Source organism: Antedon bifida, chromosome 11 (genome assembly GCF_963402885.1).
Source record: "Antedon bifida chromosome 11, ecAntBifi1.1, whole genome shotgun sequence".
Lineage (NCBI taxonomy): Eukaryota > Metazoa > Echinodermata > Crinoidea > Comatulida > Antedonidae > Antedon > Antedon bifida.
In genome coordinates, this window is record NC_136236.1 from 16,076,607 (window position 1) to 16,102,605 (window position 25,999).

At 29.9% G+C, this 25,999-nt stretch overlaps 1 protein-coding gene across 11 annotated transcripts in view; it reads left to right on the forward strand.

The window, feature by feature from the left end:
• Positions 1 to 756: 756 nt before the first annotated feature.
• Positions 757 to 25,999, forward strand: part of LOC144856316 (voltage-dependent calcium channel subunit alpha-2/delta-1-like) — a 66,358-nt gene continuing 41,115 nt past the window's right edge. For 6 of the 11 annotated variants that reach the window (XM_078714277.1, XM_078714278.1, XM_078714285.1 and 3 more), the window contains exons 1-7: positions 757 to 918; positions 2,590 to 2,671; positions 13,066 to 13,188; positions 14,273 to 14,323; positions 14,956 to 15,085; positions 15,374 to 15,505; positions 24,303 to 24,366. In XM_078714277.1, coding sequence (XP_078570403.1) covers positions 830 to 918; positions 2,590 to 2,671; positions 13,066 to 13,188; positions 14,273 to 14,323; positions 14,956 to 15,085; positions 15,374 to 15,505; positions 24,303 to 24,366 — 671 coding nt within the window. In that variant the 5' untranslated portion in view covers positions 757 to 829. Of the gene's footprint in view, positions 919 to 2,589; positions 2,672 to 13,065; positions 13,189 to 14,272; positions 14,324 to 14,955; positions 15,086 to 15,373; positions 15,506 to 15,875; positions 15,940 to 16,119; positions 16,184 to 17,861; positions 18,069 to 20,566; positions 20,628 to 24,302; positions 24,367 to 25,999 lie in introns of those variants that run through there. The other 5 variants (XM_078714280.1, XM_078714279.1, XM_078714281.1 and 2 more) reach the window with 5 other exon arrangements.

Below are 25,999 nucleotides of genomic sequence, written 5' to 3' on the forward strand. Positions count from 1 at the left end.
ATAAGGCACAAACATAACAAAAGTGAGTGAATGAGCTTTATGATTTTGTAACTATTGTTTGATATTCTAGTTGAATGTAATTGAGGAAAAACTTAGTCATAGAGTGAATTCCAGAAATGAATGATTCTTTGCGAGAATTAGAAGTCAGGTCTGCACTCTTGAGGGCTTTAACTAGTTGCTTTTTAAACAATTTGTATGAATATCCTCTAGTTCTGGTAAAATTCAATTTGGTTAAAAACAGATCTGGGTCTACATTCTCAGAGTTATTTATGGTTCTCCTTTGTTCAAGTAGTAAGTAGTTGGATATAATCTCAGTTTGTTTGGTCGTAAAGACTATGTGGCTGGAGATGGGCAATACTAGTTTAAAGAAATTTAGGACTTGTTCACCATATCTTATCACGTCTTAAAAATGCTCTACAAAAAAAAGGTCCTATTTTAATTGTCCTATTTATTTGTTTAAATATTTATTATTATCACTTCTCATCAAAATACATTCATAAATAAAACATTATAGTAGAGAATCTTTTTCATGGTCAATTTAATCGAAGAGTGTATTTTCCTCTCTCCTAGCTGTAAAACATTTTATAATTTGATTTGTATAAACTAGTGGAAACAATAATATGTACCAGTTGAAATACAAATTTTATAAGAACAAATTTAAGTATTGACTTATTAAACTAGAGAGGGCGCCATTTAAGACGACTGTCAATAAAGTGTCATCACAAAATTCACAATACCATTTTATAGTCTGCCAGTGTAGTCTGATGTCTTATCGTAGCTAATAAAATCCAGCGATTCTCTCCCTTTTTGAGAGAACTTAGTGCTTAAAATGGCATCTTACTGGGCTGTTATTTACCTTTTAATTTTCAGTATAGTTGGAACTTTTACATTAGATACATCAGTGCCTCCTTTGGAAGAGTAAGTACCTGCTAACTAGCTAGGCTTCTCAGGCTTAGCCTTAGGCCTCATCAGGATCTTTCTCTTCTGCCTGACTTCCTGCGTCAATTAAGTCAGTGCCTGCCTCATTAATAATTGTTGATTCTGCGTCTTTTTTTTAACTTTTCTGATAAAAATCCATTCACAGGACAAATGTACACATATTTAGGAGTGTGCTTACGGTGTTTTGTTATCGTTTTTTTTGGTGAGAAAAAACTTGACAGGATTTTAAGCAGAGCCTGTCTTTTTTTGCATATGATTTTAATAATTGATCATTTTATGATTTTGTAACAGTTTTAGAAGGTTTTATTTCAAGCTTTTCTTATTATTATTCCTGTCAAACGTTTGATTCACAGAATTGGGCTACAATTTGGTTGTTCCCAAACAATTTTTACCTGCCCATCTTTATTGTTAAATTGTTTTGTTAGAAAAACTATTCATCAATTTCCATTTTCCTTTTCTACATGCAGTGAAATTCTATGTTCGACATGATTTTTTGGTAGCCCCAGAAACTCAGGCAGGTTATTCTGTGAGCCTTACATACAATAAATAAACTCTATAATAATATGCTGCATCATGTATGACAACTATAAATTACTGAATACATTATAATGATTATTTTTTGATTCATTTAACATGTTTGTTTTTCTAAATTTATTAGTAGTAGTACAGTGTCAATATTGAAAGTTTCCCTTTACCAGTAATTATTATTTCATATCATAATAATATTATACCAGCCTTTATAAAATTCACAATTCGCCCAACTCGTAAATAGTTATAGTTAATAAATCTGATCATACAGTACGTCAGAAATCTAATTGAAGATGGATTTGCAATGTACGTAAATCATCAATATTTGTAAACTATTACTCAGTATAAGAGAAATACAGTATTCATCAACTATTGAATAAATAATTTATTTATTATTATAATATACAAATAATAAATAAATTATATATATAATTATATATAATTTATTCATTATTTGTATAATATTATTTCATAAAAAAGTTATATTATATATTATGATAATAATTAATACATGACAATACAATATTAGCCTACACTTCTTAATGAGAATTTTACACCAAATTGTAATAAAAATTGTATAATAAATCAAAATGATATTAATTACTGTAATTACTCTCCTATAATATTATCCACAACAGGTGTTGTACAGCAGTTAGTTAATCCATCCTTCCTCCTTACAAATTGTGTACACATTTGTTATGTACAGTAGGACTTGTATCTGAGAAAACTTGTTCTACAGTGTCATCTTCAGGTTCCAAATCATAAAAATCTATAATAGATAAAATATTAAAAAATTGAATTAATGGACCTGCATAAAATATTTTTTGTTGGTCAATTATAAACATAACCTTAGTTCTTGTCAGATTTTGAACTCTAATCAAGTGATGGGTGTGGTACAGTAAGTAATTTAGGTAAAGCGCCCTTTTACAAATCCATAAATAAATGATTAATTTACAATGGGAAAACCATGCTAAAGATCTAATTGTATGAGCCTTAATAAAGTAATTTCTATGGTACAGTGGTATGGTAATATCTAGTATTTGTCCTGTGGGAAACCAGACCGTGCCTCGATATTTGATTACTTTCGTACACATTTGAACTTGAATTATATTTCTTTTGTAGAGTGAAAGAAATGGCATCAAGAATACAGTTGGACCTAGTAAATCACCTTAATGACAAAATGAAGCCATCAAAACTGCAAGATGTAAGTAACATTGTAAAGCTTATTTTGTTAGAAATTGGTCAATGCATGCCAAATAAGTTTAAATTTGCCGAGACATAATATATCTGTAAATTGTGCAAACCTGTTATTCAAACCCCCCATAATATTTTTTCTGGAAGAAAATCCAGTGAGGGCCAACTATAAAGTCATCATTTATCTGTGAAAACCAGGTATCATACAGTTGCTATTAAATATCTCTTTGATCAATTTAAAAAATGATTTTAATAAAGATTTTTAACATAGACCTTTTACTTCCCTTTTATGTTAATTAACTACAAACAACATGGAAGCTAAAATGTGTGTCGATCATGCATCCTAATTTGGTGATTGTTTGGTATTATGATTATTATAATTAAGGGGTCATTTTGTAGGTTAGCTGATCGTTACAGCTTAGGAGTAAATAACCGCATATCATGTTCCAATTATTGATTTCTGCTTTATGCAGAGTTAATGAAATGTGTAATGTTATTAACATATTGTGTGCAGTATGTTCACTGCCATTTTAAGTAGCAAACATTATGTGACAACAAATGTGATGTACCCATATATGGACATGATGTTATCACTACCATATTTGGCCATATCACTACCATATTTGGGCACATCACAGAGCTTAGATGTTTCTTAGCAGTCCATGTTATACTGTAAATGCTTAAAAATTATTTGATACATTTTTTCGCATTAATTTCTATAAAAAATTATGTTTATAGCATATGTTGTTCAGTTAAATAGTAGGACTAGGGATATCTCAATTTTATTTTCTGTTTCCCGTCCCAAACTTTTGAATGAGTGTGATGCCAACCTTAAAAATGCATCTTAACTTATTACAAATATTTTGTTTTTTTTATAAAACAATTTATCCAAATAAAGTTTTTTTAACAAGGGATTAACATGACAAGATTTCTCTTCTAGAATAAATTATATTGCCTGTAGTGTAATACGTATATATTATTATTTATTGCCTTAGTAACTATAAAATGTATGACATCTTTGCTCTGTTCAAGATGGTACCTAATAAGGGATGGGCTTGTTTCATATAAGATTAGGGTTCTTCTTAGATATGTTACGTGACTAGAATTAAAAGAAGATTGTGACTAATATATTTTTAAAAGCTTTTTGATATTAAAATTTTTATGAATTATGTTAATATTAAGATACTTAATAATATGTATAGCTTTATTAGTAGAAATAATAACAATTGATACAATTTTTACTTTTTGCAACGGAAAACCTTGTTCACCAGAAAGGTGTTCTTCCAGAGGCCATATAATATATTGTCTTTAAATATTTTTAAAAGGTATTTGAATTTAGTAGCGTTTGACCTGACCTAGGCTGGTCCACGGTTGTCACAAATCGAAAGCTCCCTCTACTGTTATGTACCTGTATCTTGTAAGTAAGATACAATATTGTATAAAAAAATACCTGCCCTGTACTATATCACTGATATACAATTAGGTTTTACCACTGTGTTTATGCCAGTCAGACTCTGTTATATTGCATTTAATAAAAGAGTGTATTTTTGTATACTGTATAATGTTGTTATTGTTAGTGAATGGAGTCACTCAAGTACGTAAAAAGAATTGTATTTTAAGTACCTTTAAACATTTCTGCATGATAATAAGCATGGAGTATTATCCCATACAGTAATAAGGCATTGACAGCCATATACAGTACATACAGTATATTATTATTAAGACATAGAAATACTATAAATATTATTGATTATCAACTAATGTTACCCTGTTAAAATAATCTGAATAAAAAATGATTAAACAACAAAAAACAATAAGAAAATGGATGTAAAATAAAATCACCAGAAAAAAAAGGCCCTTTGAAAAAAAGATAAATTTGTATCATGACTAGGTTTTTGTAAAATAATAATAGGTATTTATCAATAGCTTGTATTCTACGTTTTAAATGTCATATGTCACACTACAAACGGAACTAATTATACTATGCATTCATTGATTTCAAATAATATTTTTGAGAATTTTTGAATAGATAATAATTTTAAATAGAATAGATTTGAAACATACATAGCTGTTTATTCAAAACTTCAAATAAAAAAAAATGATAATTTGACTCATCTTACAAGATGGTGTCCAAGGTCACTGAAATAGATAAAAAGAATTCTTTGAAGTGTATTATAATTATATGCAAATTTATTCAAATATTCATTGCATGATATCTAGTAATTTAATAGCTTTTAGACTATGCATAAGATAGACACCTTCCAAGTCTGTTGAGATTCAAAATACTGTAATAGCGATATAGTCACATAAAATAATAATGTTATTAGTTTTTAAATGATTCAATTCATTCAAAAAAATAACAGGCCGTGATTTTTGCGGAAGAACCTTTTGTTTTTTTATTGAATCCTGATGAAATTGCTTAGGTGGTAATTAAAGACTATAAAAAAGGTTGTTTTTTCAATATTTAATGTCAGCCTTAAAAGATTATTCTTTAATTGCCTCATCAAAATTTATGGTATGAATTAAAGTTTGTTGGAACATATTTGATAGAGCTCAATTAATGGTTGTTGGTGATTTACAGCCTCATTCTCCTCAAAATAATGTTTGTGTTTTACAGTTACTTCCACATTTCCTAATCATGATCAATGATTGTCTGTGTTCACACACACTAGAGTTATTCATGATAAAATGGATTAAGCTTTTATAAAAAATTCGAATCATTTCAGTGTTACTTTTACATCCGATGTATCTTCTTTTGTGATCGGTAACTCGCTTTTCTGTGTCTTTTTTTCCAATGGGCTAGGTTTTTTTCTGATACAGTAGGTTTTAATTCAGAGGTATTTATCTCTGGTAGAGAAAAGAGCTTGCTTTAAACTAATTTGACAAAAAAGTATGATGTACCCAAATATGGTAGTGATATGCCCAAATATGATAGTGACACAACATCATCATGTCCATAGAGTACCTAGGAGGCACATCTTGTCACATAAAGTTTGATAGTGTAGGCAGAGCTTTATGATTAATCAAGTTTGATGGCTTCCCAAACGAGTGTCACATAGTCTAGGTTGTACAATAGTTACTCAGTTTGTTATGTTGAATGCAAACTGACGTTGTCGTTAACCATTTCAAACCAATCTAGTACTCAACATGACCTTTTGATTGTAAGAGTTGTTTCATCGAAATTGCATGAACAGTTGTCTGAAAGGCGAAGATATGTTTTACAATACAGAAGATCCTTTGAATAATGGCATAAGAAATTGAGACAAATTCTTTCATTTGCGATTTTATTGTGTTACTCAATATTTACAATTTTACAAATAATTGTAAAACAATTCAATTTTGTTCAGTTTATTATTTCAAATATCGTTAAGATTGTAAATGTACAGACCGAGAATGCCTAATCTTATAAAGGCAGCAGTATAAGTAGTAAAAATTAGTGAAAATATAATTACTTTATTAATTACAGTAAACTGAATCAGCATAGAAACTGCATTCCAATTATTATTCTGTAATTTTAATTGACTTGTTTGAAACACTTGAATTGTCTAGATTTAAAACAATTATCTTAGTAATGAAGTGATCTCTAAAAAAAATATAAAATTTGTTTATTCCTTGAAATGAGAATAAAATCTGGCCCATGGTACAATATACCCCATAGTTAAAGTCATAGCAGTTGAGCCAGGCCGAATTTCCCCAGGTACTGTAAGTTGGTTCCTACCCACCAATGTTAGCGATTGACAGTACTCATGAAACCAACTATAACTGACACCTTAATGCGCTAATTTGTATCGTATCTTCTACATTACTACAATAATTGGTAGAGTATATAGTAGCTTGCTATACAGTAGCAATATCTATATTCATAGGTAATACACTAGTGAGAAAATATTCTGCAATACAGCAATAAAGCCAATCCTACAGTCTACTAAACACACTTGATATTAGAAATAATGCCACTGTTTACTGTTGTGCACTAGTGTACATTATGAATCTACAGTAGTACAGTAGTTCGTTTAATCCATTGTTGTACCTCGAAATTCAGTCTCTTTGTCGAGCATTAATTTTTCCTAATCTTTAACACAAGTTTAATGTCATTACTGTTTGAACAACACTCATAAATGAGTTTGCTTTTTTAGAATGAAATATTTTAATTTGTAATGGTTTTAATAATGAAATGAAAATACTATGAATTCAAATTGGAGAAAACTTGAATAAAGTAATATTAGTGCCATTTTAAAAGTATAATACTGTTTGTAGCATACAATATACTGTATGTACTTTAATCAGTTAAAAATGAATTATTCATTTGCTATACAAAACATAATTACCAATGATTAAAGAATGTCATTTAAATGATTAAAAATGTAAATGGGTCAATCATTTAAATGTTATGTATTCATTATTCATTAAAAATGTAAACCTGACATTTATACATGTACAGTATTACTAGTCATGTTAATGTACTGTAAATTGACAATTTGGTAACCCAACACGACAAGAACAAGATTTGATCATAATAGTTCCATTTCTCATTTTATGTAGGTTGCTCCATGCACTGATTAAATATGTTCACTGATTTACTTTAGGGGTGTAGTTTTAAGCAGATGGTGAAAGGGATTTGAAATATCACCCTGCTGATTATCATTCTCCCTGGTTTGTTGAGACACACCCTGTCCACAAGGGCACGAAGCAGTAAACATGCTTATGTCTGCTGACGATGAAACAAAGACTATATTTAAACAGTCATTTCTATTCTGGATTTACCCTTTAATATTTTTTTCAGTATTGTCAGTATATTAGTTGCAATCCACAGATAAAATAAAATATGAAAAATTACTATAATAAATTTCTAGCTACTGTATAATGCATGTATCCTTTTTTGAGATTATATTTAAGAAGTAATTTCTATTCTTGATTTATCCTTAGTTTATTATTTTGTTGACAATCTGTACTGTCAGTATTTCTGTAAAGTAGTAGCAATCCACAGATAAAATAAAATATGAAATATTATTACTATAATAAATTCCTAGATATACAATGCCTGTACCCTATGTTTTGAACTGTTCCTGTAAGAATTCGCTAGCGTAATATTCTTCTGCCAAATCATGAAACAAAATATTTAGATATTTTTATTGCTCAATAAATAGAAATTGGTTTCTGTCGTACAAAAATGTCTTTTCCTTTGGCAATAAAGCAATAGATATGATGCAAAATAGAAGTCGTAAAAAAAGCTGTCAACATCGTAATGTTTCATTCCTGTGTAGTACCAGCTGAGTACAGGAGGAATGTTAGTAGACCTTACGGATCAAGAGAATTTGTCAAGAAAATCGCTAACTACAGAATTCATGAACTCTTCGTCTCATTTGAGGCTAAGGGAGTGTGAGTTAAGTAGCGAGAGTTCATGAGTTTACAACCCTGGCACTAGATCAGGATCGAACCCTTGACTTTAGGATTGAAAGGCAACCATGTAAGCCACTAAGCTACAGCTCCACTATATTTAATGAACAATTTTTATTGAGCCTTACAGTAACTTGACATGAAAAAGTACTTACAATTACCAAATAAATTTTGTATCTCTTGTATTTTTACATATTTTTCTTTTCAGAATTTTCATTAATTTCTGTGATTGTTAAGGATTGTTGTAATTAGTGTTTAATTTCACAATCATCACTTCATCTTAAAATTAGTTTTAGGAATTATTGCTAACACACCCCAAGCAACTCAACACTGGTATTCAAGCTAATTGATTATTTTTTCTGAATAATATCATAAGCAATCGGACTAATTCACCGTTATAATGAGTCCGTTAGATTAGACTATAATTTCTGTGATTAAGAAAGTGAGAATGTCATTTGGCAAAATAACTCTATTCATGCTTGTATTTCGTTGATGTTAGACACTTCTTATTAGATAGATTTAATGATATAAAGATCTACATATTATGAATCATGCTTTCTGCGATAGCAAGACTCTATGATTTATAATTACTTTGCATTGGTCGCATAAATACATCTTCATTTTTCTGTAAAAGCAGAGGTATTTATTGTAAATTACCAAATCCATTATGTTTTGCAAATGGGAAAATTATTATATTCATATATTGAATGATTTAAATAAAAGTATGATTGAATAATATAATTCTGTTTTCAATACATTATTCATACCATTATCCTTGATGACATTGCAGGAATATAGTATATTCATAAATGAAGTCTTGTGATCAATGTTTTCATCAAATCATTATGTGACAATAATGATATGTACTACAATGTTTAAATGAAATGGGGTCTCTCAGGAAACCAGTAAATCTTGTATGGAAGAGATCCCAGATTACATTTAAAAATTAAAGTTTTCTTAATAACAAAAAAACAATAAAGGGGGTGAAAGTAGGGGTTTGTTCTGATCTTTTGTCAGCAATGTCAATATACCGTATGAGCAAAGATTGTTGAATAGCGCTATACAAATTGATTGATCGATTGATTAATTGCAACGAAAGGATATTAGATAAACAACGAGATACATAATTGAAATATTCATTTTGAATAAGTTTTCAACTGGCTGCATATATTACAAGTTAGGATATTATTATTAGTATACTCTCAGTATGCAGTAATTTTCAACCTATGATCATTGTTGACAAATACAAAAATATACAGTAGAACCTCTATTAATGTGACACCTTCGGCACCTGACAAAGTTTCCCCTGAATAAGGTTGTCCTCTGAATAGGGGTGGGCCATAGTGCATTGTAATGTATTTATACTTGTTTGTCCTTAATAATAGAGGTGTCCCCTGAATAGAGGTGTCCAAAGGAGGGGTTCTATTCTGTTCTGCTCTGTTCTGTTATTCTGTTCAGTAGTAACACTATCATTGCACTAGATAGCCAATATCTTGTTTGTATTCCATGTTTATCCATTTCTATATTAATTAACTCAAGTAGTCTTATTGTTTGTATTGTCTGTTGCCGTTCCATAGTAACTCATTCACCTAAATGATTTATATCGACGGATACCAATCGATATTTACAATATTGTCATGTGGATCAGGCGGAAGACGATCGTAATTGTTATTGCCCGACAACCATTTTCGAAACATACAATGTTTCTTTTGTGTTTGTAATAAGATTAAGATGGCCAGTATTGGGAATTAATTCTTTAAGCTTTTTAAATTTGGTATAAGCATATTGTTATTAGTTATTGCCATGTACTAATTAATTTGACGTTCATACTGTATGTTATTAAGATAGATTGGATTAAATTAAGAAATTGCTGTTTTTTACCCATCTGCATGTGTGTACAATTTCATTGCTTTAGATTAGAGTGAACATTTTCATTTTATTTTATACATTTATTGCATAACATCTGTTGATTACACATTTTATTAAGTCTATAGATATTACTAATTGTGAAATTAATTTGTTATTATTGAGGTAATCATTATTTTGTTATTCTTAAATTGGCCATAAAAATGTATTTATTATTAATTATTGTTATTATACTGTAATATTTCAAATCTATACATTGCTATTTATTGAACATTGTTTGAAGACTGTTACCTTTTTTTTGCCTATCACCTGCTGCGATGTTAGACAACAAAAATTACAAAAACTGAATACATGTGGTCTTTTTGAGTTCCCCCTTGCAGATCTAACTTGGTCCAGGTATTAAGTGGCACTCATAGATTACCAACACTATTTCTAGTTTGTGTATTTGAAACAAATTTGAGCTACAGTAATAACATGAAATTTCATAACATTACATTGGTATATTAAAGGTTGTATTCATTGGTAGTTGCAGGGAGGGAGGATGCAGTAGATTAGCCAATTGTTCATATATAATAAACTACAAATTATCAGAACAAAATGTCACCATTCTTTGCACATAATAATTTGTTATTGAGGCTTTGAATAGGAAATATTTAGTTATATATTTTATACAGTTGTATATCTATACTGTGTATATTGTATACTTACAAAATTGATTTTTGGATTCAAGATAAAATCACCTGTTTAAATATGTACTTTCTAGTGTTAATGTATAAGCAATCTGATCAGGTATTTGCGTCTAGGGACAAACTGTAAACAGCGTTTTCTAGAATTTCTTAATGTCAAAGAGTAACAAGCAATAGTATCTACTTAAGCTGTTGTGATCTACTTCAGTAAGAAGAATGGCAGAGAAAAGGAGATTAAATATTACATTAACAACCACCCATCAACCTTGAGAATATTTAATATGAAAATATTATATAAGAGTTTGCTTAAGAGTGTAGAAAAAAGATAAGAGTTATTAAAATGATTCTACTGCAGCTGCTGCAGTAACTATACAGTAACTATACAGTAAATATACAGTATCATCAGCAACCTCTTCTTTGGGAATGATACACAGTCAATTGTTATTGCAGTATTATTGGTAAAAAAAGACAGGAATTAGAAAGATTACCACAAAGTTTATTACCACATTTCAATTTTACTTCTAAAAACAAATTCTTCTTACTGCGTCTTTGAAAATGCCATATATTTTGTTCAGTATTAAATTGTTCACATCAATTTAATGTGATTTATTCAAATGGTTTACATAGTGGGTGTATTTTTCACCAGTTTTCATGATAGACAATAATATCTGATGCTATATTGTAGCAGTGATTACGTCAGCCGATGACGTTGACTAATTCAAAAGGGCAAAATCAAAATTTAGATAAGAAGAAAATATAGACAGAAGTTTGTAGACCGTACAAATGTAGGCCTATTTGTTTGTAATATTTATTGCAATGCCCAAGACAAAATTTGATTGATGTTAAAATGATAGAAAGTGGCGCTAGGGTTGGACATAATGTGACCCTAGGGAGCATTGAATGTTGTTAATGATCTCATTCACCAATTATTGCCTTCAGTACATTAGTGGATTTACATTGTAGGCTACTTTTAAAAATAGTGTTTTTAGTTCAAGACTGTACGGGACCATGATCAGGAGATGGGGAGACTATCCCCTAATCTCCTCAACAATTTTTTATCATGCACATGCAATGCATATACAGGACAGGAGGCTATGTCTCCTAAGAATATAATAAATATCGCAGGCAGGTTTCGAACCCGTGCCTTTCCTATGCTAATCTGATATCCCTTACCAGTATACCAATTGCTTTCTAAATCCTAGTAAATTTTGGAAAAAAAACTTCCATCAAAACTTTTACTCATTTTTTTTTTTCTGATTTTCACAGAATAACATACATTAAAGGCGTTTGCCATAATAGCATGTTCGATCATGTGCTAATAATAATTATTTTATGCCACTTTATAAATTCTTGTTTTATTGGATAAAATCCAGATAAAACCAAGCTAATTATAAGTTGGTCTCATAGGGCTACAAATGGACTATGATATTATTATACGGCTTTAATTTGTCCTATTTCTCTAACATTATTTGACATAACGAGGACAAGAAACTCAAGTACACTGTTTTTACTTTCTTGTTTGTTTGTTGATTTATGCGCCGCTGTTTTATCTGCCCTTGGGCCTGCTTTAAATAACACTAGTGTGTATCTGCCACTAGTGTGTATCTGCCACTAGTGTGTATCTGCCACTAGTGTGTATCTGCCACTAGTGTGTATCTGCCACTTGTGTATATCTGCCACTGGTGTGTATCTGCCACTGGTGTGTATCTGCCACTGGTGTGTATCTGCCACTGATTTATCTGCCAGTGCCACTGGTGTACCTGCCAATAGTGTGCCACCCACTGCTTTAAATACCACTAAGTATGTACAGTATCTGTCACTGGTGTGTATATCTGCCACTTGTGTGTATCTGCCACTGGTGTGTAACTCTATCTGCACTGGTGCATCTGCCAATAGTACTTGTATCTGCCACTGGTGTGTATCTGCCACTAGTGTGCATCTGCCACTGCTGAATTTGCCAGTAGTGTGTACCTGCCACTAGTACATGTATCTGCCAATATTGTACATGCACTGGTGTATCTGCCGATAATGTAACTGCCACCGCACTGGTATATCTGCCACGGATGTATCTGCCACCCGTCTGTAACAAACACTAGTTGATTTTTCTGTACTAATTAATTTAGTATATATATACTAAATTAATTACTGGATAGTAAAGGTCTTATTAATTTTGTTCATGTCGACCATTTTTATAATTTATTCTGTGTATACGCTGAGAGAAAGTAATTAAATATTGAATAATAACACGTTTTAAAGACTTTAATAAACCACATTGTTTATCTATGACTATTATATTTTGCTTTGAATGTATACAGTACATATGAAGATACTAATAAAAACTAATCAACTAGGGATGCTTGTTAATTATATACCATATTCCTTTTGATAAACTCAATTTTGTGTGACAATTCTGTCATAATCATTATTGTATTATTTTCTTGGTTTTATCTTGTAGATATATGAACAAGCAGTTGTGGAGGAAATTTTAACAGAATCATATGTTGATGGAAATAAGTTGGTGGACAAAGTAGCCACAAATTGGGTTGAGTTGTTAGAAAAAAAGAAAAGAGCTGTTAAGGTATAGTAGGGTATAGGTAGAACCTAAAGGGATATATAAGTTTCCTGTGTATATAGGTTTTGGCTGTAGTTTGAAAACACTATTGTCCCTCATTCGTTTCATGAGAAAGTGTCCACGGACATACTGTAACACAAGCGAGTTGCATTTACATCGTTGCCTTACGTTCTAATGGGAACCATGCTATAGTGATGGCTCTGAAGGAGTTCTGTTTATATCCATATCCACTAAAGACATTGAAAGTGTATTGCCTTATGGTCTACTGTAATATTCACCTTCTATCTAACAGGCATCAGCCCGCTAGAGACTTCATTTTCATCAACAACAAAATGTAAAGGTCTATGCTGGATATGATAATGACATGTTTGAAATGATTATGTACTACAGTAGTATGTTGCTGTGTAGTAGTATGTAGAGTGTATATATATGACACAGTGGGCTGTGCAGGAGAAACTAATTTGAATATATTATTATTGCATAATGTATTGAAATTCTCATTTTTCATCCAGTACTTCGACAAAAACCTAATCAAAGTTATTACTGTAGTAGCCAGGGAGATTCAATTAGAAATTTAGCAATTGTATGTGACCTTCACAAATTGGTTTGTAGAAGTGTATCTGAGCAGGGGTTATTGAAGCGAATTATTACAATTCACAACATGCACTCAACTTCATTAGCTTGGGATCAACTTGGAAATGTGAATATCAAATGAATTGTGACCTGTCCTAAAGGTCGATAATATATTATGAATGGATACTCGTTTTGGGTAACAACGGTTCATGGTATATGACTTAAAATGATCACATTCACAATGCTCCTCACAATTCATTCTACAGCAACTAGTAGTTAATTCAATTGTTTATTGGACCTAAATTTAAAACTACAGTATACCAAATTCCTGACTGGTGACCTACCCCCAAATGTCAGTTGACCCTATAAGTAAACAATTGATTGATTATTGAAAGTGATTAAAAAAAATTGAAACACCAAATGTTTAAAATATGTCTCTGGAGTTACACTTGTATTATTTGATTACAATTTCATAAGCTATAACTTTTGAACTAAACTATTCATTTTTTTCTTTCAGAACATTGTTGAATTTTTAGAAAATTCATCTTTAAATGCTACTTACGAAGAAGTAATTAATTTTTAATTTATATTTATTAATGCATTCAATGGTTAATGACATCATGCTGGAAGACTTAAAAGTCTTAAATTCATTCCTAATATTCAACATGTATTCCTACTATTCAACATCTATTCCTACTATTCAACATCTATTCCTACTATTCAACATGTATTCCTACTATTCAACATGTATTCCCACTATCAAACATGTATTATTACTATTCAACATGTATTCCTACTATTCAACATGTATTCCTACTGTTCAACATGTATTCCTACTGTTCAACATCTATTCCTACTGTTCCACATGTATTCCTACTATTCAACATGTATTCCTACTTTCAACATGTATTCCTACTATTCAACATGTATTCCTACTATTCAACATGTATTGCTACTATTCAACATCTATTCCTACTATTCAACATGTATTCCTACTATTCAACATCTATTCCTACTATTCAACATCTATTCCTACTGTTCAACATGTATTCCTACTATTCAACATGTATTCCTACTATTCAACATGTAGTTGATTAAACCGATTTTCAGGGAATTATCTCACTCAGAAAACTGAAAACCGTTATCTGTAAAGTTGATTTAATATTTCAGTAATGATTAAAATAATTCATTTTTTTGCAGTTTCCTAACGTGGAATTTCTGAATGCTAACAACATAACCAATGAATCGATTTTAGACGACAAATTTGGTGGAAAAGATGTAACGTTTGACATGAGTGCAGTACAGATACCTACAGATATATACAATGAAGGTCAGAAAAAAATAAATACAACAATTTAACAAACTAAAAACAGGGACAGAAGCTACTGGATGATAGATATGTCAGCTTCTATCTCCCATCCCATCCTCCCCTCACCACCCCACCCCTTTCCACCCTTCTTTTCGAAAATTAAAACAAATGACTTCTCAAACATTTTTGACATTTCTGCCTAACCCTCCTTTGCTAGTAGAATTATATTTGTATATACCAATAATGATTAGTACTGTATACTTCATAGGTGAGTAACTGCATAGCTATATTTATTTTTGTGTATTATAGATCCTATTATACTCAACGCAATCAAAGTAACAGACGGAATTGATGAAATCTTTATTAACAATAGAGAAAAAGACACCGGTCTCCTTTGGCAATATGTGGGGAGTTCAACAGGCTTCTATAGATCATACCCAGGTAAAGTTACCCATCACAATTTAATACATAAACAAATATTTTACGTAGCAATGTGGCTTAATTACCACAGGATTGAAATGAAAACAATAATTAACTGCTGTTTTGGTTTAAAATGTGACAGAGGAAGGATTTGAACATAAAGCTCTTGAATTGGAAGACCACCAAGCAATAGACATACTACTCAACAGCTATCATCATACCATCACCACCACAACCACAACCTTAATCATACCATCATCTTTATACCGCAACAACCATCATCATACCATCATCTTTATACCACCATCACAATAACCATCATCATACCATCATCACAATCATTTGTAACTATCAAGAAATTGACATTTTACCGGATATCCGAATTATTTAGGATCACGTTATGAAGAAAGAAACAAATATGGTGTTGATATATTAGACCGAAGGAGGCAATCATGGTAAATAAACTGTCCACAAACACCTAACATTGTGGGCACTGAAAAGGGTCCAATCAAAGCAGAATAAGAAGGTGGTTTAACAATGACGTGGTCACAAATAATGATCATTAATATTAAATGTTGATGATTTCTAATATTAACAAAGATGTCAATGTGACAAGATGTTCTCAATGATTTTAGGATCGGAGCATGAACATCGAAACAAACATGGTGTCGATGTTTTAGACCGCAGACTACGATCTTGGTAAAGAAGTTGTATAAATAATTATTCTATATGCTTCCCTAAAATTTAAACACTGTCTGGTGCAATGAATACTAATAAAGGTGGAATACACTTTTAGCAATTAATTAGATAATATTAATGTCATCATTTGAACATTAATTAACATGAATAATTAATAGTATCATCGTTAGTGTCGTCATTGTCCTTTTTAAAATTTTGATTATCAAATGCTAATTTCATCATTGTTTACAATACAATAATATCCTAGTTGCAGTTTGTAAAATAATATTTATTCTTTCTCACAAGGAAAACTCAGCTTGTGAATTTCATTATACAATAAATAATGATTACATCATCATTTTAATTCTCTTTATTGCACATCCTAATTGTTCGTCATTATCTCACCATCATCACCACCAACATTGACACATCCAAATCATCAATATCATATATTACGCAAAACGAAACGTTATATTGCAACAAGCAATGCACAAGCTCCTTCCCCTTCATAATGATCTGCCTAATAGTATTACTGTAAAACACTGAATAAATTTCAAACAATGTATAATTATATCTAATACCTTATAATGTTTGTTACATACCATATATTCCTATACTATGCATATACTATGTACATAACAATTTTCCTTAATACCAATGCTATCACAACTTTTATGGATATTCCCACATTCAGGATCTGAACATAAATATAAAAACGCGCACGGTATTGATGATAGGGACAGACGGCGAAAATCATGGTAATGTGTGTTCGGTTATGATATTGGTTCAAAGGAAATGTATATGGTATATTAATGGTAAAACTAATCAAGGTGAACGATACATTTATTTCTGTTGTGATTAATCCATTTTTTTATTTTAACAATATCTTTCCAGATCTTTAAATAATTCCATATGGTTATACATTTTCATTATATTTTCATGATGTATGTCTTGATTTATTCATGTCTTTTATTTGAAATATTGAAAAGTGTAATGTAAAATACTCATTTTTCAATTATGTTCTGTTAAAGCCATTTGACATTATCATAGTTAACATTGTTAAAATTTTTTTTTTCTCAACATTTTCTGCTTATAATGGAATTATATATATATATATTTAAAGCATAAATAGACATTTGGTTATTAAAGTATATCTAAAAACATGGTTATAACTTATAATCAAGAAACGTTTGGTGATACATTTCCAGGGTTGAGTGAGATTACGTTAAACAATTAGTTAATATAATCGATGCAATGGTGCCAAGCGGTTGTACCGCATCTTTTAATCCATTTTTTTATTTTAACAATATCTTTCCAGATCTTTAAATAATTCCATATGGTTATACATTTTCATTATATTTTCATGATGTATGTCTTGATTTATTCATGTCTTTTATTTGAAATATTGAAAAGTGTAATGTAAAATACTCATTTTTCAATTATGTTCTGTTAAAGCCATTTGACATTATCATAGTTAACATTGTTAACATTTTTTTTTTCTCAACATTTTCTGCTTATAATGGAATTATATATATATATATTTAAAGCATAAATAGACATTTGGTTATTAAAGTATATCTAAAAACATGGTTATAACTTATAATCAAGAAACGTTTGGTGATACATTTCCAGGGTTGAGTGAGATTACGTTAAACAATTAGTTAATATAATCGATGCAATGGTGCCAAGCGGTTGTACCGCATCTTTTAGTAATCTTTTAGTGAGGTTCGACATTTTGCCATATAATCTCACTCTTCCTGGGTTGATACGGAACCAGAGTAATTTTATTCTGCCGACAGTTACGTAAGTAAACAATAACGTTCTTAATTTCCGCAATATCAGGATCCCCACACGAACACACAAACAAGCATGGTGTTGACGTGTTGGACAGACGAACACGTTCATGGTAACCGCATTTTAAAATTCCACACACATTTTTTTAAACACGGTAAAAGTAGTTAGAAAACAATCGGTAATTAGAGGTTTTTTCACCACATTTTGTAAGTTTTAGACAATCTTTATTTAACTTTTCTTTGTTCGTCTTCTATAATAAACCTTTTTTTTAACCTGGGTAAAGTACTTAGAAAACAATGGGTAATAGGGTTTTTTACTGTATTCTACAGTTTTAGACAAAATTATTTCCTATTACCTTTACTCTGTTCATCTTCAATAAATCATTTAATCTTTTGGGAGCATGTTTTACAGTAGTACAGGTATTTAGTTGTAGTATAAGTAACATCTAGATTTGTTTTAAAGAAATAACATCATAAGATTGTATTCTGTGCTAAAGAAGAATGGTTGCTATTTGGAGGCAAACCTGTTTGACAAGTTGTTGTTCAAAACATAATGATTGTTTAAAACAAATCATGCCTACATTTAAGATATATTGAGAGGACTCAAAGATTATTTTTAAAGTAAAAATGTTGCTTTGTGTGAGTCATGTCTTGAAATATGAATGACATTAATACCCAATTCACACTTCCCAAAATTGAATAATCATAAAAAAAATGTCTACATTGGTACGAATGTATGAACATGTTTACATGTTCATTGACGTCATCGCTATAATTTTAGTGCATATGATAATTTTTTGAACATTAAGAATAACAATTTAATCTTTCTTTCCAAGAAAATTGGATTCAAATATGAATTAAATGGCCAATGACTTGAATAAATGAAATGACTTAAAAATAAAGATTTAATGATGTAACATGAGCATAAATATTTTTGAATTTTAAATTTTAAACTGAGTTTAAACACATTTTTAATGTATGTTAAATTTTGGGATACTTTTTTATATTGCAACATTTTCTTTTTTTAAATTTTCTGTTCTTGGATATTACAGTATAATGATTTTGAAAATCAGTAGTTGACATTTGATTTCATATTTTAAATTCTTTAGATTTCATATTTATGGAATCATTAATATACAATATGATATTCCTTTTGAGGATCATATTTCTCCTAGTTGTATCATTTTCTTATTAATATAATCCAATACAAATTGTGTAATTTGGTTCTGCGTTTAGAAAGAAATCATTTAGTTGTTGATTAATTTTAATCACGTACAATCATGGATAATAATACTCCAGGTACAATAGCAAAGTAATATATTTCTGTAAATAGACCTTTACAGAGAAAAATCCTTAACTTTCTCCTTTACGTTGTCAAAGTTCTCCCTTACAGCAATGCCTCTATCATAGACTATTAGGTATATTTCAACAGGTAAGTTTCTGCGCATTTTTTATGTAGACGTTAACAGCTCAAATGATGGCTAATAACGCTTTGATTGAATCGAATCCCTATTTGATTACAAAATGGGTGATGCTTTATACATACAGTACATACATTTGGCTGATTAAAGCCTTGCACACACTATAGCTATTCATGAAAGTTGGATCAGCCGATAGATACGTTGGAATAGAAAATCTTATATTTCGTAGCTACTGTAGATATAAAAGTAGGTTATGTTTAAAGTTGTGAATTTATTTCATTGAAAAAGATCACTTTTCATAGCACAAACCTAATTTAAGTGAAATGTAATAAGAAAATTTCAAATTACATGATATATCATGTCAGGAAATTCACTGATGGATATATGCGACAATTGTTGGCATTGAAAAAAAAAATATCCATTTGATAAAAAGATATCCGTAACATAATGAAATTTTTATGTTAAAAGATTTTAGTTTCATTTTCCGAGTCATTCATGCATAACATTCTATTACCTTCGGTGTCCTTCAACTGTAATTGGCAATTTTTTTAAGTCTAGCAGGACCGCCAATTTATTAGCATTCTGTAAGGATATTTTATAATAATTATATATATGACTTTTGCCAAGACAACATAGCTGAACCTTCAGGCAGTAAAATACTAAAGTAACTTTTAGTCTGTAATAATTTATCTTATTCAAAAGTACTGTATAATAATTTCAAGCAAGTATCATAGGCAAATTATGTAATACAGTGTCATATTTACCATATCTAACGCTATAAGCATGATACAGACGTCACATGTGATACATATATGACATTGTATTATAGAATTTGCCTATGATGCCATATAAAAATGTCTGAAAGCATGTAGATTTAGATCCATGGAGGTTTTTTTAAGCTAATATGGTTTGTTGATCTCGTACATTTACACTTTTTTTTATTTATAAGGCCAAGGAGCAATTTTTTTTTCTAAAGCAATATAAATTCTGATTCTGATGTATTATATGTATGTCAAATGATTTTAATGTTAGGTATCTGATATAAGCCATGCCTCATTTGTATGCCCTGATGGAAGTGTTACCTTTTTTTTCATACCCTACCACTCTCAGTTATCAAAATACTATGCATTCTATTTCCATATTCTTTACTAATAGATTACTTGTAACATTTTCTTTCTATCTGGTGACAGGTACAAGAAACCCCATAGATCCAACTGGTCTAGATTTGTTTAGGGTCACATTTCGACGATGGTAAAATGTTTGCTCGTTTTCAGAAAGAGTGTTTTTTTTTTTCAACTGTAGCCTAATTAGAATTAATTACTTTACTGATAGTAATACTTTATTTCTTTTAAATAGCTGAGTCAATTCTTCCAAATCTTAAAACCTTAAAATACCCAAGAAAAATTGCCTCCGAAACTTACCCTAAAAACTACCAGTAACTTGCACCAAAAAAAACTCAGTGAAAACCAAAATATATTTAAAATAAAAACTTTGATATTTGACAGTTCTGGAAATTCTATGTTGCTTGAGAAGGTTCACCTAAGCTGGAAATGATTTGATAATTAACACACCCTCCTTCCCTACCATCCCATTTACAAAGTACTGTCGGCAATAAAAATGTTTTGGAAAAATTGACAATTTGGAAAAGTGTATCTTTTTTTTTTTTGCTGTGCTGTGTTTTAATAATAAACTTATATTTAGTATAGATAGCTATATAGTTTTTTAAGAAGCCTTTAATTATCTTTAATTTGCACTTATTTAATACAGAATTATTAAAAACAAGAATTTTTGCATATTAATAATATATTGTTATAATTGGTTTTTATGTAGAATTACCTCATCCTGATCACTTTTATTATCACTGTCTTTTGTTTTATTCATTCCGTCACAGACATCCCTACCTACAATGCCATTGTCATACCAAACCATTAGTTTAACATTAGAAAATGCTCAGAAATGACAGACACCCATCGAGAATTACAAAAATACAACTTGTATGATATTTATAGAGTAGAGAACATGGTTTTCTTCAGATAATCCTATCTTATTATTCTAAGCGTGTTTTGTTGGAAGCGTGTGTTTAAGGCAATCTGTGACCTTATTAACTACTACCTAAAAGGCTGTTTAATTTGCCTGCAATGTGACATGTTTGTATTAGAGCGACTTTATCGCATTTTACTGTTTTCTCCTGCAATAAATTACGTTGTGAAAGAAAGAGATAAGTCTGTTGAGAAATTGCCTGTGGATATGACTGTGTAATAGTGGTTGTCATCTATTGCATTTTTGTTTGTATGAATTGAACTGCACATTTCATTTGCAGGGAAGGTATCATACTATTGGACCATAATTTAACCCATGATTTCAATATGTTTATCTTAAAACATAAAATTGCAATAGGTCTACTTAACACTATGGTCAATACCTATTCAGGGAACAACCCATGTTAAGGTGACTTTTGGGTCCTGAATGTGTCCCCTTAATAGAGGTTCTACTGTAATACGTTTTAACACTGGTCAATCCCTATTCAGGGAACAACCCATGTTAAGAGGACTTTTGAGTCCTGAATGTGTCCCCTTAATAGAGGTTCTACTGTAATACGTTTTAACACTGGTCAATACCTATTCAGGGAACAACCCACTTTGGGTCCTGAATGTGTCCCCTTAATAGAGGTTAGGTTGCAAAAACCTTTCGTATGCTAATATACATTGTTTTGATGCTATGTCGTACAATTTACAACGGTTTAATACCACTGAATAATATTGATGTGTTTTTGCCATTTCCATTAATAATCTAATCTTATATGATTAATATGAATAAATATAAAATTGTTGCTATATGCATTGCTATAATCCTTACATACGATAATTGCATAAATTACATATTGATTTTACACTCAAAATATTCTTATACTCTCTAATCATAAAAATTAGGCCTAAAAATAGTTGTGGCTTCAATAGACGAAGTACAATAAACATAGTTTTAATCTAATTTTACTATTGTTGTATTATATGATATGAATTATTATATTTTTAATCAAATATTTTATCATTTTTAATTTAATATAAAAAACAATGTTTTTCATTTTTATTTTTATGTGAATCTAAAATGAAAGTAAAATTGCTGTTTATATTTATAAATTTGAAACCAATTACATGTCATTACCATACTGACTTATATTTTTAATCAAATATATTATCATTTTTAAATTAATATAAAAAACAATTATTTTTATTTTTATGTGAATCTGAAATGAAAGTAAAACTGCTGTTTATATTTATAAATTTGAAACCAATTACATGTCATTACCATACTGACTTATATTTTTAATCAAATATTTTATCATTTTTAAATTAATATAAAAAACAATTTTTTCATTTTTATTTTTATGTGAATCTGAAATGAAAGTAAAATTGCTGTTTATATTTTTAAATTTGAAACCAATAACATGTCATTACCATACTGACTTGAGTGTAAGGCCACTCCTTATGCCAACATTGGGATGGGTGAAGTTATACGACTTTATGTAAAAATTGGGAGTAGTGTAAGTGAACCACAATGGTATGACATAGCTCAAGCATTGTTATCAATGACTCAGAGATTGGCTTTAGCTCTGAAATAATCTATATGATGCAGGAGGTAATCAGTATTACATTAGTTTTAACACAGTACTTCATTACATGCATCTCATACATGCATTTTTAATATACCTCTTCATTTAAAATTATCAGAGCATATAACAATAACAAGCTAAGAGTAAGAATATGAGAAAATTATAATGTAGTAACTTTCTCTTAGTACTGTAGTTATTATAAACAATGTTAATATACGGTTGTCTAGATGTAGAACGCCAGGCTAGTGATCTGGATGTCATGGGTTCGAGTCCTACCAGAGACGCTGTAGTTGACTATATTTTTTAACCTGCCTCTGGAGAAGTCATTTAGGATTTTTAGTTGAGATATAAATTTTGTATATTAACATTTATGTTAGCTGATCTTATTTCCGTTATGAACTAAGCTACATACTTGATGATGTAACCTTGCCATATTCTAAATATATTATCTAGAATTTCTAGACAAGAGTTGGCCGATTGCAGCCAGACAGTCTGAATTTAAAATAGTTCTTCTTTAGGTTGTTGGTTTCCAATTTTAAAAGGTGATTATTTTGAAATTCTAATAAACTTTTGAGTTTATGTTTACTTGAGAAAAAAAAAATAGATTTGGATTGCAAGTATGTAGAGCTTCTGAAGTATAGGAGAAATATTTTAAAAGGGTGTGATAAATGTATGTTTAGCTGTTAATATGTGTATATATACTATATACACATACATTTCTAGCATTTATTTTTAAAAACAAATGTTTATGTAGCAATGAATTAAAAAAAAAGGATTTTTAACTCATACAACATTAAAGATTATGTTTAAAGTTTATGTATCCATTAGCAAAGATTTACTACCCCAGAATGGTTTTCAACTGTAAATTTAAAACCCTCAACTGTTTATTTAGCAATGAATACAAAAAAGGTGTTTTATTTTTACATCCACGGTCACACAACATTAATTATTGCTTCATATTGTATTTGTTATAGTTTCACTTGGAAGGATTCAACCCCCCATGGCAGTTTACTACCCCAAAGTGGTCTTCAACTGTAAATTTAATACCTTCAACCTTTTACTACCCCTTGCATATGGATGCGTGCAATAACAAAAATGTATTTAGGGTACAGAGGCCATTTCCTATAGTATAGATATGTTTGAAACGTGAGCAAAATTATATTAATAGAATCTTATTTGAATGCATCTTTTTTTTAACAACTGAATATTTTTTATTCAATTTTATTTTGGTGGCTGGGTTATTTAATGTAAATTATCCGCTCAGTAAATTCATGACAACGTCATTTTTTTTCTAATCCTGGCAAACATTAAACCAGGCAAAAAATGGAAACTCAGCAAAAAGTTACAAATGGATCAATATGATGTAAGACGAAGAAGCTGGTGAGTTTGCTGCCCTCAGTGTTTCACCTTGTTCTGTCTCATGAATATTTATGATGTATAGATGTTCCAAAACAGTATACACTTTCTGTATGTATGTATTTATATAGTGTAATTGCCAGTTTGTGAGTTTGGTACATTAGATGTTTAGTTGATGTCAAACTGTATTTTACAATCATACACCCAGTTTATAGTTATATGAATTATTTAAACATGTTGTTTAGTAATTTAAAAAAAATATACACCTGCATTTATTTATTATTGTATAATAGTTACTTTTTTTTCAGTATTTTATGTTATTTATTTGAGAATAAGAGATAAGAATATAATAAACATTATCTCAGGACAGGTGTGTTGCAAAAATTCTTTTTTATTAATGTTATATATAAATGCATTGCGCTAAGCAGGTACATAAACTGAAGTAAAACAGGATATAAACAGAATTGTTAGATAAATAAACTTGTTAAAAGGTTAGTCTTCAACTGGGTCTGAAGCTCTGTCCACATTATCAAAGTTTGACAAAAAACATGTGATGTGCCCAAATATGGTAGTGTCTTTCTATATATGAGCACATCACATTTTTTTGTCACATTAAGTTTGATAGTGTTGACAGAGCTTTAATAGATTAGTTAAAACATGAAGGAATCTACATAATTCATGAATGCTTCATATTTGCACACTGTTACTCTGATTGTAATAAGTAGGGAATAACAGTATAACTTTAACATGAAAGAATTGTTTATTATTTATTATTTTGTTTTGTAAATTGTTTTATGTTTTTAAGTTGATTATCAAAACTAAGTGTTCCTTTAAATAAATACAATTTTACTCTTTTCATTGCTTAGTTGTTTGATCATGTTTATTATTATTATTATTATTGATATTTTTACTTTGCACTTCTTGTACAGTAGTTGCATGTATGGTGTTGTGGTGTCTTATTTTTGTATTTTTATTGGTAGTATAACAGTTTTTAAAAGTATTTTAATGTTATTGTAATGTGCACGTTTTAATGTTATATATGTAATGTGATGCATTATGTAGATTTTTATTAGAAATTTTTAATAATTTTTTGTTAAGGTAAGTATAAAATATATTATGTTACAATGGACAAGTAAGCAATAACTTATTACAAAATTGCTTATCCCTAGGTACTTATTACCATGTTTAAAGAATAATATTACTTATGTTACAAATATTAATTGGACAAGTAAGTAATAACTTACTACAAAATTGCTTATCCCTAGGTACTTATTACCATGTTTAAAGAATAATATTACTACGAAAAAATGGACTCGCCTACCTTTTGTTATGTCTGCAGTCCTGTTATCATGTACATACATACGCACGAATGCAGTTGTTTTATCATCCATATTCATTTGTAATCCAATTGAAGATTTTTCTGTTCACTTTCAAAGATGTGCTTAATATTGCATACCAGAAAAGAATATAACTTTAGTTTGACTCCGAATTTCTACTTGAAACCGACACATCAATACAAAGCACTCAGCCTAAAGTGCAAACGATGGAATCCCATTTCGTAACAATGTCACACATCAACTGCCCTCCTTACCATAAATCTGGCCAATTACGAAGCAGATTTTTACAGGTGAAGTGGCGGGATATTGAATGTCGCTAG